This window comes from Podarcis filfolensis, assembly GCF_964270895.1.
Source record: "Podarcis filfolensis genome assembly, chromosome: 16".
NCBI classification, from domain to species: domain Eukaryota; kingdom Metazoa; phylum Chordata; class Lepidosauria; order Squamata; family Lacertidae; genus Podarcis; species Podarcis filfolensis.
This window is the reverse complement of record NC_139620.1, coordinates 18,869,450-18,884,989: the sequence shown is the minus strand read 5'-3', so window position 1 is coordinate 18,884,989 and position 15,540 is coordinate 18,869,450. Positions and strand designations below refer to the sequence as shown.

The 15,540-nt window shown below is 48.6% G+C and overlaps 1 protein-coding gene across 2 annotated transcripts in view; it reads right to left on the bottom strand.

Moving 5' to 3' along the window:
• The window catches only part of WSB2 (WD repeat and SOCS box containing 2), a 349,668-nt gene extending 334,714 nt beyond the window's left edge, over positions 1-14,954 (bottom strand). Inside the window, exons 1-9 of one of the 2 annotated variants that reach the window (XM_083590371.1) lie at positions 14,603-14,742; positions 12,395-12,566; positions 10,772-10,992; positions 9,658-9,792; positions 8,970-9,070; positions 7,576-7,748; positions 6,798-6,911; positions 4,238-4,345; positions 1,699-2,639 (exon numbers count right to left, since the gene is read on the bottom strand). In XM_083590371.1, the coding sequence (XP_083446497.1) occupies positions 2,477-2,639; positions 4,238-4,345; positions 6,798-6,911; positions 7,576-7,748; positions 8,970-9,070; positions 9,658-9,792; positions 10,772-10,992; positions 12,395-12,566; positions 14,603-14,681 (1,266 nt within the window). In that variant the 5' untranslated portion in view covers positions 14,682-14,742 and the 3' untranslated portion in view covers positions 1,699-2,476. Of the gene's footprint in view, positions 1-160; positions 2,640-4,237; positions 4,346-6,797; positions 6,912-7,575; positions 7,749-8,969; positions 9,071-9,657; positions 9,793-10,771; positions 10,993-12,394; positions 12,567-14,602 lie in introns of those variants that run through there. The other variant, XM_083590370.1, reaches the window with a different exon arrangement.
• Positions 14,955-15,540: the final 586 nt, after the last annotated feature.

Genomic DNA, 15,540 nt, shown 5'->3' with positions numbered 1-15,540 from the left:
CTTCTTGTGTGTTCCGGGAGCAGGATCCGCTCCACCATGTCAGCCCTCCAGATATTTAACAATGTCATCTCTGTGCTAAACATGCTCCACTCTTCCAACCACTTCCTTATAGGACCTGATTTCTAGACTGGTCATCAGCCTCTAGCCACACTTTCTGTACTGTAGTTAGGCGTGGAAACCAATTGGCTTCATTTATTCTCCCCACGACAATATGTTCACTAGAAATCTTGATAAATTAACTCTTTCAGTCCAACATTTATGTAGTGTACAGGAGTGGGGAGAGACATTTTTATGAGACTAGCCTTGGAAGGTGGCTGCATAAGGAACGAGGCTTCCAGATTAATTGAGATCTGCTTTCGTCTTCAGCTCCTAAGCCAGCCACATACTTCCAACCAGTGTCCAGAACTCTGATCTCTTTGACAAGCACTCTGCCTAACACATCACATACATAAAGAGGCTAGAAGAGGAGAAAACCCATACCAATGCCTTAAAACGTCTTGCACCATTATAGCGTCTCAAACTGAAGCTTTTAACACCACTGCATCTTTAGGGGGACCTGCCACCCTGTTGGGCCTCTTGCCCTTTCAAAATAATTTTATCCAGGGCTAGGAGCAGCTGGCACAAATTGTATAGCAGAGACAATAAACCTGTGGCCCTCAGAAGCTCCATCTCTCCATCAGCCCTATGTCCCACCGTTCCTCCAAGGAGCTCAAGCTAGTATAAACAGTTCTGCCTCTCCCTTTTATCCTCACAGCTGCCTTGTGAGGTACCCTGGGCTGATAGATGGGTCATTAGAGCAGGGTCAGCCAGTAAGCTTGAGAACACAGAGATGGCTGGATCAGGCCATTGGCCCTTCTCGTCCAGCATCCTGTTCTCACAATGCCTAAGCAGATGCTTGTGGAGGCCATTATGGCTAGAAGCCATTGATAAGCCTTTGTGAATTTGTCTAATCTTTAGAAGCCATCTGAATTGCTGGCCATCACCGCCTCCATGGTTCAAATACATTCCATGACTGAGCAGAGATTTGAATCCTATCCCTTCTTCCAAACACGGGTTGAAATAATTTCTTCTGTAGTTCAGGGTCTTCTCACAGAACAGCCAGGGAATGATGGGAGTTGTAGGCCAGGCCGCCTCCGGAGGGCCACAGTTTCACCTGACCCTATTTATGCAAAATCTCTTCAACTGGATAGGTTGAACCTGGGATTTCTGCATGCAAAGTCTGTGCCCTAAGCCTTGACCTCCCATAAACTTTGACCATTATCCATGCTGACTGGAGCTCACAAGACCTGAAGTCAACAGCAGCTGCTGAGTCAGATGTTCCTCACCCCTCTGCTATTTCTCCCTCTTCCACACACTGAATTCACTCAAATTATTACTTCAACTTCCTGCATGATTCTGTTGAAACTAACATGAGGGAACCTCCTGCCACATCTCAACCTCAATTCTTTAGGGGGGGCCGGAATGTGCTCCAAAATGAACCATTAGCTTTGAAATACAGTGGTACCTCTGGTTAAGAACTTAATTCATTCCGGAGGTCCATTCTTAACCTGAAACTGTTCTTAACCTGAGGTACCACTTTAGCTAATGGGGCCTCCCACTGCCGCCACTGAGCGATTTCTGTTCTCATCCTGAAGCAAAGTTCTTAACCCGAGGTACTACTTCCAGGTTAGCGGAGTCTGTAACCTGAAGCATTTGTACCTGAAGCGTTTGTAACCCGAGGTACCACTGTAGTCCTCTACAGCCATAGCACCTGCGTTGAGGACATTCTTCCAAACCTGTTCCTCCCCATCCTAAACCAAGAGACGTTCAAAGCATCACTTTTTGTCCATAACAGGACAAAAAGGTTAATCTTCTCCCTCCAGGGTATAGCAAGACCCCCTGCCTCCTGGCTTCACCATTAATGTTGAAGGCTGTGGTGCAGATCCAAAGAACAGCAGCCAGATCCAGGCCTGAGATTCCTTAGTCAGTAGCGCATGAGACTCTTAGTCTTAAGGGTCATGGGTTCAAGCACCATGTTGGGCAAAAGATCCCTGCATTGCAGGGGGTTGAACTAGATGACCCCCTGTGGTCCCTTACAATTCCATGATTTGCAGACTAAGTCACTTAACACCTGCAGGCAACAGTTCTTCCCTGGTGGGTCCCGTGTAAGGTTTCGGCTCCTGGTGTCCAAAAGGGAATAGCTGCATTTAAATACGAAAGTCCCAGGGACATGTACATCCTACAGGACTGCAGCAGTCAAATCTCTATAGGGCTGACACACAAAGAGATTCTTCCTATAGCCCATCTGTGCTTGTCCAGATATAAAAAGTCACTTTAACCACGTAAACCCACACAAAAGGAGCAGGGGGAAACCAGACCGTTTGGGCATCCCTGCACTGCAAAACACCAAAGCTTATCGCATGAGCGATCAGTGAGGCCAGCCGCCCCCTCCGTCCAGCGGACCGCAGGCACTGCTCCGTCAAGCCACATCACAGCCTTACAAAGTCCTGTAGGTGAGGAAGTCCTTCATCTTCTTTGGGATGGGTAGCTTCAGCACCTGGTACGTCGTGAAGCAGCTGCGGAGGACCTTGCGGCATAAGTGCTTGAGGGAGGAGAGGGCCTGGGGAACCGTCCAAAACTGAGCGTGGCCATCTCTTGTTCTACGACGAGAAGAAGGGATTGGGGAGGTGAAAGGAGGTTGCAGAGACTGTTCACTGAGCAAAGAGGTGGTGCAAACATCAGGCCAGGTGATAGCAGGTTGCTGCTAAGGATGCATATTATCACGATCACCCATTTTTCATAATCAATCAATTCATTGTCTAACCTGCCCTTCCTCCCAAAGGAGCCCAGGGTGGCAAACATCAACAAGCTAACACTGTGCAATGTAGATCGATCTGTAGAGCTAGGAAACATTAACAAAACGCTGGGTAGGATCTGGGGAAAGCCCCCTTTCCCATGGCTACCAAAAGCCAGTCTTCCGCTGTTTGTTTTTGGAATGTGAGAAGTTGCTATATATGGGGGAATTTGCATCCATCTAGCTCAGTAACATCAGCATCTGTGGGTTCTCAAAATTTGGGGGGCCGCCACCTTCTCCTCGGCTGCATAAACTCATCCCCAGTGCAGCCCCCTACCCTATAAAAAGTATTATTCGGAATAGCAGTTTGCGAGACCCACTGACACAAGAATATTCAAGTCATTCACAATGAATTGCACGTTTGTTAAAAATCCAATTAAAATGATTTCGTTTAATTAATTCAACAAAACAGATTATCTTGATCCAGTGACACCAGCTCTTCAAAGTCTGCCAGCCACTTACATCCCCCTGCCGCCACCCCTTGCCTCTTAGCACCCCCACTAGGCAACCCCAACTATCCCCAGGAGGTACAGTGCCAATTTGGAGACCACTGGTTTACACTAGCTGGCAGCTGCTTTCTGAAGTTTCAGGGAAGGTTCTCTCCTAGCGGTGCCTGGAAATGCCAGGGATTGAACCTAAGTCATCCTACATGCAAAGGTGATGTTCTGCCACTGGGCAAAGGCCATCCTGCCCTTCACTCTCCAAGCGTGAGGGCCAAGTCACATCTACGCCACACATTTGGAACACATGGCTCCCTCTCAATGCATCCTGGGAACTGTAGTTTGTTCTGGGAGTGGGAGTCCTGTGGGGGCGAACTACAGTACCCAGGATTCTTTTAGGGACATAATGGCTGTTGAAGTGGTGCAATAGTGCAGAGGTGACTCGAGAAGTCTGGAACACAGGAAGGTGCCTTCTACTGAGTCAGACCATTGGCCCATCTCACTCAGTACTGCCAACACTGACTGGCAGCAACTCTGCAGAGTTTCAAGCAGCGGACATTTCCAGTCCTGTCTGGAGAAGCCGGGGATTTAACCTGGGACAAAGATAGGCAGATGCTATACTACTGAGCTATGGCCCTCCTCGAAAATGTGCTTTAACAGGCAACTGCCACTCACTTTGCTCTAACCATGAGAGATAGAAGCATGACTTTTTTCAAAATGGAAGCTCCATCTTCCCAGGTCAGTCCATGCCAGTTTCTTGGACCCATGCCCCAGTTGGAAGTTAGCTCAATTGGCTAGAGTGTGGTGCTGATTAATGCCAATACCATGGGGTTTGATCCCCACACCTGTGTATTTCCGCATTGCAGGGGGTCGGCCTACATGACCCTCAAGGTCCCTTCCAACTCTATAATTCTATGATTTGGAAAAAGGAAGCTGCCCTTTGGCTTCCTGCCAAAGAACTTACCCTGTAGCAATAATCCCCCCATGGGGGAAATAGGTGCAGCAGAGGCCATTCTTCACTGGGGCAAAGGCAACTGGGCTCCCCAGCTCCAAGGCCCAGATCCTCAGGAGCCTAGAAGAGAAGAGAGAGGTACCCTTATCTGGAAAACTAGTCCAAAGAACATCAGAAGAGGCCCGCTGGATAAGGCTGGCCTTTGATACCATCAGCCATGACATCCTTCTGGGCCGTCTAGAGGAGCTGGGGGCACTGTTACACAGTGGTTCCGCTCCTTCCTCCTGGGCCATGTCCAGAAAGTGGTGTTGGGGGATGAGCGTTCAGACCCATGGGCTCTCACTTGTGGGGTGCCTCAGGGTTCTGTCTTCTCCCCCATGCTTTTTAACACCTACATGAAGCCGCTGGGAGATATCATCAGGGGGGTTGGACTGGGTGTTCATCAATATGCGGATGATACCCAGCTCTACGTCTCTTATCAGAACCAGTGAGGGCAGTGAAGGTCCTGTGTGAGTGTCTGGAGTCGGCTGGAGGATAGATGGCAGCTAACAGATTGAGGCTGGATCCTGACAAGACAGAAGTACTACTCTTGGGGGACAGGGGGCGGGCTGGTGTGGAGGACTCCCAGGTCCTGAATGGGGTAACTGTGCCCCTGAAGGATCAGGTGCACAGCCTGGGAGTCATTTTGGACTCACAGCTGTCCATGGAGGCACAGGTCAATTCTGCATCCAGGGCAGCTGTCTACCAGCTCCATCTGGTATGCCGGCTGAGACCCTACCTGCCCGTAGACTGTCTCACCAGAGTGGTGCATGCTCTAATAATCTCCCGCTTGGACTACTGCAATGAGCTCTACGTGGGGTTACCTTTGAAGGTGACACGGAAACTGCAACTAATCCAGAATGCGGCAGCTAGACTGGTGACAGAGTGGCCACCAAGACCATATAACACAGGTCCTGAAAGGCCTACATTGGCTCCCAGTACGTTTCTGAGCACAATTCAAAGTGTTGGTGCTGACCTTTAAAGCCCTAAACAGCCTCAGCTCTGTATTCCTGAAGTAGCGTCTCCACCCCCACCATTCAGCCCAGACACTGAGGTCTAGCTCCAAGGGCCTTCTGGCGGTTCCCGCATTGCGAGAAGTGAGGTTACAGGGAACCAGGCAGAGGGCCTTTTCAGTAGTGGCGCCCACCCTGTGGAACGCCCTCCCATCAGATGTCAAGGAAATAAGTGACTATCTTACTTTTAGAAGACATCTGAAGGCAGCCCTGTTTAAGGAAGTTTTTAATGTTTAATGCTGTTTCATGTTTTTAATATTCGGTTGGGAGCTGCCCAGAGTGGCTAGGGAAACCCAGCCAGATGGGCGGGGTATAAATAATAAATTATTGTTATTGTTATTGTTATCTGCGTCAGGGGTGGGGAACGACAGATAACTGGGGGCAGGCAACAGGGCAGACTATGGCTTTCATGGCATCCTTGTGGACTTCCCAGAGGCAACTTGCTAGCTGTTGAGAGCGTCAGAAAATCCTGGCTGTTTGGAGCAGGCCAAAGGCCAAGCAAGCCCAAGCAAGCATCCTCCTCTCACAGCGGCCAGCCAGATGCCCGTGGGAAGCCCCCAAGCAGGACCCAAGTGCTGCATCTCTCCCCACTTGCAGTTTCCAGCAACTGTTATTCAGAGGAATGCACTGCCTTCAACAATGGAAGGTAAAAGTTGGCCCCTGTGGGCTGTAGCCATTCTAGCACTGTGGCCACTGACCACTTTATCCTCCACGCAAGCCATTTCCACTCAGCGTTAGAAACTCAGGTATATAAGCTAGGCGCCAAACAGCTCCTTAAACCAAGGTTAGAGTCACCAAAACTGAATGTCTAGTTGCCATTTTGGGGCAAGACGGTTCAAAAGTCTTATTTTTCAAAGGATGGACTGGTGGTGATGGATTCTCAGTTAAACATCTGGCTAGTTCAGATGACAACCTTGAGCTAAGTTAAGAACTTTGGGAACTGAAAAAAGCAAAGTCACTTGATCCAGGGACAGTCCACATATCTATCGGCCTATTCCTACCTCTCTCTTTTTTAATGGTAAAATGGACCATTCATAACGTAAGAATGTTCTTCACAACTGTGAGCAGTCAACAGGTTGTTCAATGCTCCTGCTCAGGCTGCACAGAAAAAGCATTTTGGTTCCTGAAATTCATCCTGATTGTGCAGGTAAAATATAACGGATAGAATTCTACAGGGTGGGGTATTAGTGTGTGAAAACAGGCAAAATCCGATGATCCCCAGGCATGCACCTCCAGATGGTGATGTCAGAAGCCATCCTGGAGCCCAGGTGTCTTCACTTGGTTACAAATGGCCAATAGCCAGGTGCAAAATGCGCCTGGATAATTTCAAACACTATGTGCACTACCACCAAGACACATTTTAACAAGGTATAGTGCCTCTCCCTTCTCTCAACCCTAACCTAAGCATCTTGGTCCTGACTTGAAGGCCCCCCATGCCAGGCAAAAGTACCTGGCCATCACCAATGGCCATCATTTTGCATGAAGAGCGCACCATGAACAGGAAGGCAATAGAAACTCACCTGTCATCTGCCACCGTTGCCAGGTAGAGGCCTTCAGGTGAGAAGCAGGCCGATCGCAGGGAGCTGGCATGGAAGTCGGCGCCATGGTCCAGGGCCGGCTGCAGCGGAACGTGGCTGCAGAAGAAAGGAAAGGTTGGTCTGTTTCCCTCCAGAAGTCAGGAGAGATACTTTCAACCTAAAGGGTGAATTCTATTACCCATCTTTGAAGGTGGCTATCCTAGAAGAAAGAAACTTAGAAGGGAAGATCCAGCATGAAGCGGCTGAACTGCAGTTTATCAAAAAGGTCTATTCAAGTCTGAATAGAAACCATGGTTTCCTGTGCTGCTACGGTTTACTCAGCAATACCAAGATGGTTGTGTTATCGCCAGTTAGCGCTGCTGGGAAGGCTCATTTTGCGCACACTTAAGCTTTCAAATACAATGAATTGCCCAAGGCAAAAGGTTCTTGCATTGCAGGGGGCTGGACTAGAAGACCCTTGTGGTCCTTTGCAAGTCTACAATTCCCAAGATCCTAAGATTTCTTCTCAGTGGCTAAAAAGCTCCTCTTTCATTCTGGCTGGGCAGTTCAAGGATGCAGGGCACAAGGACTGTTGCAGAAACAGTCGAGGGTGTTTTGACACACCCACCACAACCCCAGACCACTTCACTTCTCCTTGCACACCAAACATCAGCCTCAGCATTACCCTTCAGTCAGTCAAAACCGGCATTCCCCTGGAGCAGAGCAGTGTTTTCTTCTCAAAACAGAGGCCTGCACCCCTTCCGATAGCTGAGTCCCTTACCAGAGGGATTTCAGCTGCTCCCCTGTGCAAGGATCCCAGAGGATCACATAGGTGTCGTATGAGGCAGTCGCAAGAAGCGCAGAGTCTGGGGAGAAGGCGCAGGACACGACGCAGCCCTGGTGCCCCTCCAGTTTCCTGAGGAGGCTGTAGGAATCCATACTCCATAGCAGGGCCTGCAAGGGAGGCAAAAGTCAGGACGCAACCACAGAGCTGGGTATCAAGAGGGCCACATTCCCTGCTGTTGCAACCTTCTGGGGGTCACATGCCAGGAGCAGGCAGGGCAAAGAGCACACACACAAACAGTCCTCCATCCACACAAGCAAGAGGCATTGTCAGAGATGAGTGGCATAGCCCAAGCAGGGTGAAACACTTTGAGGGCCTCTGTTTGGGAAGAAAGTGTTACATATTAAAAATATGTTACGGAGGAGTTTAAGATTTTCAGAGGTGCATATTCTTCTGAACTTTATACCTCCTGTATGGAAAGGGACGACGGGATAGCAAAAATAGGTTCTACATGCCCTAATGGTGACTAAGAGACTGATACTGATGAACTGGAAGAACAAAGATACAATTCCCCTAAATCATTGGGTTGACAACATGACACTATTAGTGACATAGGAACTGATCACTTATAGATGCAGACTTTCTGTAGATAAGCATAATGCTATTTGGAACGAGTTTATACGGAATATAATAGGTAATGGATAAATATATGAATAACAGGACCATAAGATTAGACCAGGCATAGGCAAACTCGGCCCTCCAGATGTTTTGGGACTACAACTCCTATCATCCCTGAACAATGGTCCTGTTAGCTAGGGATAGCTCCTAAATATATATGTAACGAAGGCGCCAGGCGAGCCTCTCTGGGGAGAGCGTTCCTGCCTTTTCCTTCAGAATGGGACTTGCAAGCGGCTTCGACACATTAAAACATCACATGGAGACGACAAAAATCTAAAAACACACTTGGTGAAAAGGAACTTAAACCCTAATCAAATTTTAAACACTTATTTAAAAAACCAAATCTATTAAAATACAGATAATAAAAACAGCATAGCACAACTAAAATCACTTTAAAAACAAACAAACCAGACTGTTCTCAAAGGCCTGCCGGGATAAAACAGCCTTTACCTACTGCCCAGTGTGGCCCCAAGAATGTGGTCTAGAAGGGAATGCGGTCCTCAGGCCGGAAAAGGACCCTCACCCCTGACCTTGAACTTAGATATTTTGCTGTTGTTTGCTTAGTACGGGGCATCTGATGGGGAATTTGTTGAAAAGCCTGTTTCTTTTAAAAATGGCCTGGTAAGAACACACCCCAGGTAGAGGTTGACTGCTGCTGCTATGGGGTCAGAGGGGCCACCCACTGTCTTCACCACCACTCAGGCAAGACCCACCGATTTCTCTCCAGCTGCAGAGCACAGCATCCGACCATCAGGGGAGGTGCAGCAGCAGTAGACCCACCGCATGTGTCCAGACAGCACCTTCAATTGTTTCCCTGGGAAAATTGAGAAAAGCATTAGAAACGTTAAAGTCATAAATCACAGAGATTGAAGGGTCACCTATTGCATCTATATGCAGAAGACAAATCACATTGACTCCCACAAGCCAACGTAGAAAAAACAGATATGATCCAGAGTGGTCTCTGGGGGCATGGCCTAGGAAGAGTTCCAGGGGCCAGACAGAGGGGCCTCGAGGGCCACGTTTGGCACTCCTAGCGTAATCTGCTTTTCCCAATTTTTCTGAGCCAGCCTGAAGAGAAGCAGGAAACTGCAAAGGCGTTTAGCTTACAAAAAAAATAATAATAATAACCCAGAAGGCACCTCTGAAAATGTGATCTATATGCTCAACTGCCATGCCACTAAGTCTCCTGCCAAACTGCCCTAGGCTGCGTACACAGCATACAATGAAAGCACATTCCGCTGCCCTGCCCAAAGAATTGTGGGAATTGTAGTTTAAGGGGGCTGAGAAGGGCGAATGACAGTTCCCAGGATTCTTCGGGGCAAACCAATGTGGTTTAAATGCGCTTTACGCTGTATGCCCATTTCCCAGACCCAGACAAAAGACCACATCGCTCACTCTTACCGTTTTGACCCAGGTCCCAGACGCGCAGGGTTTTGTCACGCGAGGCAGAGATGAGGATTGAACGGCTGTCACCAGGCGCAAAGCTCAAGTCTCTCACCACGTCCTGATGTCCCGAGAGGTTGAACAGCAAACGCCCTGGAAGCAGCAGTAGACGGCAAGGCGTGATTACCACCACCCCAGAACCAGAACCCTATTGTTCTAAAGATAAGGTAAAGGGACCCCTGACTGTTAGGTCCAGTCGTGACCGACTCTGGGGTTGCGGTGCTCATCTCGCTTTATTGGGGCACGGAAATGCCGTTTACCTTCCCGCCGGAGTGGTACCTATTTATCTACTTGCACTTCGACGTGCTTTCAAACTGCTAGGTTGGCAGGAGCTGGGACCGAATAACGGGAGCTCACCCCGTTGCGGGGATTCGAACCGCCAACCTTCTGATCGGCAAGCCCTAGGCTCTGTGGTTTAACCCACAGCACCACCCGTGTCCCATTGTTCTAAAGAAGATGGGTCAATTGCTCTTGATGGGCCTAAAGAGGATGTAATTCAGGGGCGGGGAACCTGCAGCTCTCCAGATGCTGCTGGAATACAACTCCCATCATCCCCACCCTTGGCCAAGCTAGCAGGGACTGATGGGAACTGGAGTCTAGAAATACAAGGAGGGACATAGGTTCCACCACCCCTGATGCTCTCGTTTATTTATCAAAGCGGTTTACAACACACGATTTATCCAGAGCTGATTCAGCTTTTCCTGCTTCAGAAGTTACGGAGAAAGAGAGCTGTCCGTCATCAGCGTACTGGTGTACACCTTGCTCCAAAACTCCTAATGACCATTCCCAGCGCTTTCAGGTATGTTAAATAACACCGGGGAGAGGAGAGGAGCCTGTGCCAGGGGAAGAGACACACATGGACCAATTTCCTTCACTCCCTCACGTTCACATTCAGATCTCACCCTGGTAAGAATGGGTGGCAGCTTCTGCAGACATTGTGGGCTAAAGGGGAGTGATCGTAGACTCCTACAATTGCACACTTGGAAGGGACACCAAGTGTCATCTAGTACAACCCCCTCGATGCAAAGACCACCTTCATTTTTTCCAGCAGAGAAGAACAGAGCCAGGTTACCTGTCTGCACCTCCCAGACTTTGATCTGCCCGTCATTCAGGCCAGTGGCGAGGACCAAACACGCAGGACTCGGTGCCCACAGGATGTGTTTCCTCGAACGGGAAGGCAGCCAGGAGCTGAAGGCCAAGCCCCAGACGATCTGCCCACACTCCAGCGTCTTCTCCTTGGCCCTGCCACGGCCCCTGGCCTCGGCTTTCGTGCACTCCGAAGCTTTGCAGTTCCTGTGGGGTGCAGGCAGGCAGGTCACCTAAGGCAGTATTGGTCTCTGTTCCCAAGGAGCTTACAAGTCCAGCATAGGGTCCGTCTGCACATTGCAGTTAGAGCTGCACTTTAAACAGTCACGGCTTCCCCCAAAGAATCCTGGGAAGTGTAGTCCATTAAGAGGGGATGAGAGTTCTTAGGAGACCCGCATTCACCTCCCAGAGCTACAGTTTCCAAAGTGGTTTAATGGGTGATCCCTCCTCCCAGGGAATTCTGGGAACAGTGCCAGATTTAGGGCGGTGCATGGAAATTGCCCAGGGCACCAAACTGAGGGGGGCACTAAATAATAATAATAATAATAATAATAACACCTATATTTATATAGGTACCTACTGAGAAGATCCATAAAAGAGCAACTGTACTAAAAGGAATTATTGTGAAAATAATATAAAAATTGGGGGGAGGGCGGTGTTGCCAAATTTTGTCCTCGCTCAGGGCACCATATTACCAATTCCACCCCTGTGGGAACTGTAGCTGTGTGAGGAGAATAGGGTCTCCTAACAACTCTCTTTATATATATATATATATATATATATATATATATATATTTATTTATTTATTTTATTGATTTTTCCATACATTCGTGCCACATTAACAGTTTACAATAAATTTTTCAATTTTTTGACTTCCTTCAGCTTCTCTGCCAATCATTCAAATTCTAATTTTTTAAATGCACATTTCCAAATTTTAATATTACCTTTATGCTTACCCCCCTCTTATATTTTGCTTTTTTGCAATATTTCTTATTCTGTTACAGAGTTTCTTTAAATGCCACTAACGTTATTTCGTTATCATCTCCTAACAACTCTCAATAACATAACCCACCCAAAGGTCCCAGGGCAGGTTAGAACAATTAAAGCACAATATTAAGAACAGTTTAAAAAACAACCGACACCCACAGAAATCAAGTGGGTCCTAAAAATAAAAGAAGCCAGTACAAAGAGGCTTGCCTCCAGCATTCACCAAAGACTATATAATGAAGGGTGTGAGACGCACCTCTGTGAGGAAGGAGTTTCACAACTTAGGGGCTGCCACAGAGAAGGCCCTCTCCCGGGGTTGCCAGCCCCATGAGCTTCGGGGGGTGGGGTGGAACAACCTAAAGTCTCTCTCTGCCTTTCTTAGTGACGAGTCGTTTATGGCTTTAAGCACCTGAAACTGGGCCTTGACATGAATAGGCAACCTTAACAGACTATACTTCCAGGATCTGGGGGACATGGGGAGGGGCATGATTGTTTAAAGTGAAACAACGCTGCTTTAAATGTATAATGTAGATAGGGGCTTCACCTAGCAAAGAAACAACAGCTGGAGAGCCAAAAGTAGCTCCAGACACCCCACCCCACCCCCGTCAAGGTGGCTACTCACTGCTGGGTTCCCTCCAAAGGCCATGGGAGCAGCTTGACAATACAGTGGCCCTGAGACCAGGCAAACCATGTGCCGTCCGGGGAAAAGGCCACGCTCCAGGTCTCGCAGCTGGATTTCCAGTCGTATTGCTGAGGCTGCCCTGGCTTCAGCTCGGCCAAGAGGATGGGCTCTCCTAAGGCATAAGACAGAAGGGGAGGGGGAGAGAGAGCTTCCATCATTACCTGCTGGACCCTGAATGCTGTGTGTGTGTGTGCTGGGTGGTAAGGAGGAGAGAGATGGGGGGGCAGCAAATCCATCTGAACGTCTCTAGCTGGCAGTTCCTAAGGCCTCAGGACTGGGAAGGGGAGAGAAACGCCACCTGCGGATTATTGCCATCCCTCCCACTCTTTTTTTGTGTGTGGGGGGGGGGTTTGCTCTGTTGCTGCTGTGGGAAAGGGGTGGAGGGTCCTTGCTGCGGATGCTTGTAGGCAACAACTCATACCACCACCCCAGGGTGAGAGCTGGGTGGAATGGAGAGGGAGGGGAGAAAGATGCTGAGTTACTCGGGGGCCACAAAGTAAGTTGGCACAGAGTGGGGCCCTCTTTGTGTGAGAGACAGAGAGGAAGTGGGCTGCCAAAATAAATAAATAAATAAATAAATAAATGTGAAACAAGGGGTGAGAACTGTCATTAAAATCACTGGTTGCTTCATCTGTTTGAATGCCCTGCTTGTTTTTAACCTAGGGATTTGGCTAAATTGGAAATATTAATTTTTGCTTCCCTGATGACAGAATTATTATGTCATTTATTGGACGTGTTTATGTGATTTTTGCATATTTATCGCATTTCTGTCTCAACTTTTTTCTTTTTTTAAGTTTTTATTTATACTTTTCAAGTTTATACATTTCATTAGTTTTACAATCAAATTAACATTGCAAATTCTGACTTCCTTCCCCCTCTTTCAGCATATCCAAATTTATTTAATTTGCTCATTTAATTATCTACTTTAGATATATACTCTTATGAAGCTGCTAATGTTTTCATCTGTTTGCAATTTATCTGTAAATTTCCATTCTTTTATAAAAAGTTTGTTATCTTGATTTCTTATTCTTCCAGTACATTTTGCCATTTCTGCATATTCCACAAGTTTTTGTATCCATTCTTCCTTTGTTGGGCTATCTCAACTTTTTCTTCAAGGATCCAAAAAAGTGGTTACACATGGTTCTCCCCCTCCTCATTTAATCCTCACAGCAACCCTGTGAAGTAGATTAAGCTGAGAGGGGATTTGAACCCACTTCTTCCAGGTCCTAGTCTAACCACTACACCACACTGAGTGCTTTTCCTCTGTTTATTTTTATACCTTTGTTACCTGCTTTGGGATTGAAAACATACAGTGAAGAGCAGTTTATAAATTCTGCTATTAATAATCATAAATGTTGGCTGTTCGCTGTCCATTTCAAGACCTCCCAAATCCTAGAGAGGCTGAGGTGCTGCCAGTCAGTGTAGACAGCACTGAGCTTGATGGGGGCACTGGTCTCACTCAGGCAGGTTCCTATGGAGCAACTGTCCTTTCAGAAGTTCAACATGCACCTTTCGCAGCTGAAGCGTTTGACTCAATAAACAATTCACTTTAATTACCTTTATATCCTCCCTTTCCTCCCAGTTGCTCAAGGTGGTGTTCAGAGTTCTCCCCTCGCCATCCCATCCTCCCAGCAGCCCTGTGAGGTGGGTCAAGCTGAGAAACGGGTGGCAAGCTCAAGATCACCCAGGGCGCTTCCTGGATCTATGGGGATTTGAACCCTGGCCTCCCAGGTCCCAAGTCCGGCGCTCCATTACACTATACCAGTTTGCGTCAGTTGCGCAGGTCTGAACGCTGCCCAGCTGATCTGACTTTGGACGGCTCCTCTTGAGACGCGCTCATTGGGTGCTTTTTGTACAGCGCGAATCTGGACATGCCTACTCAGAAGTAAGCCCCACTGAGTTAAATGAACAGGACTGACTCCCGGGTAATACACCTGGGCGTGAGAACGGAGATGCCACCAGGTCCCCATTTCTCGGCGGCGAAATGTTGGACGGGGCGAGGAGGGAACCGCGGCTGCTTTTTCCTCTCACTTTCTCTCTCTCCCTTTCCTACCCCCACCCACCCACCAAAGCCAACCCCCCCCCGGGGGTTGGGGATTTCACAAAGGCGGCATAACACGCGTGCGATCGCCCGCCGAGCCCGCTCACCCTCCGCCGCTTCTCTCTCCGCCGGCGGTGGCTCCCGCAGCAGCCGCTGCTGTCCAGGCTCCCCTGGAGGCGCCTCCATCCGGACCGCATCGGAAGCGGCCGATCCCGGCGACAAGGTGGAGGTTTCCTCTTCCAGTTCCGACGGCCGTCACCAGTCACGTGACAACACCGTTCTGTGGGGAGGGGGAGGGGCGCGCGGGGGAGACATTCCTATCCAAGCGCGTGGGAGGGTTCGCCCTTTTGGTCCTCGATTGCCCCCACGCCGCCGCCGCTGCGCCTTTCTTCTTTGCGCCCTGGGCGCACCAACCACTGAAAGGCGAGGCGCGCCTGGACGGTCGGTGACTCTTTTATTATTGTGTTTTAATTGCTGTAACCCGCCCTGGGACACATATATACACAGATAGAAGTGAGGAGGGGAGCCACTTGGGACTTCTTGGAGGAAAAGATGGCACATAAATGCAATGAACAGTTGTGGAGACACCCGGAGAAAACGTGTTGCTTTTGTCATCAGTGAGCAGGAAAAAAAACCAAATATTTGTAAAAACAACTAGGCAGATACAATTGCCAGAGTAAATTAAGAATCGGACGCTTCAAAACGCAAAAGGGCATCACTGAGGCCCTTATCACTAGAAATTTTGTGGGGTTTTGCCGTCACCCTTATGCAGATCCAGGAGAAGAAAAGTCACATGACAACTGGCTGAAGGCTTAATGACTGAGCTCCGGGTGGTGCAGGTGTCTCTCCTCCCTGCTCCTGCAAATCCCCCCCCCATACACAACCCTGTGAGGCATGTTAGGCTGAGAGGCAGTCACTGACCCAAGATCACCTAGGGAGTCCTAGTCTGACATCCTAACTGCTGCACCACAAAATGATATGAAGGAAGCCACATTCAATCAGGCACTCAAGAAAGCCATTTTGGGGTCCCTACACACTGGTTTTG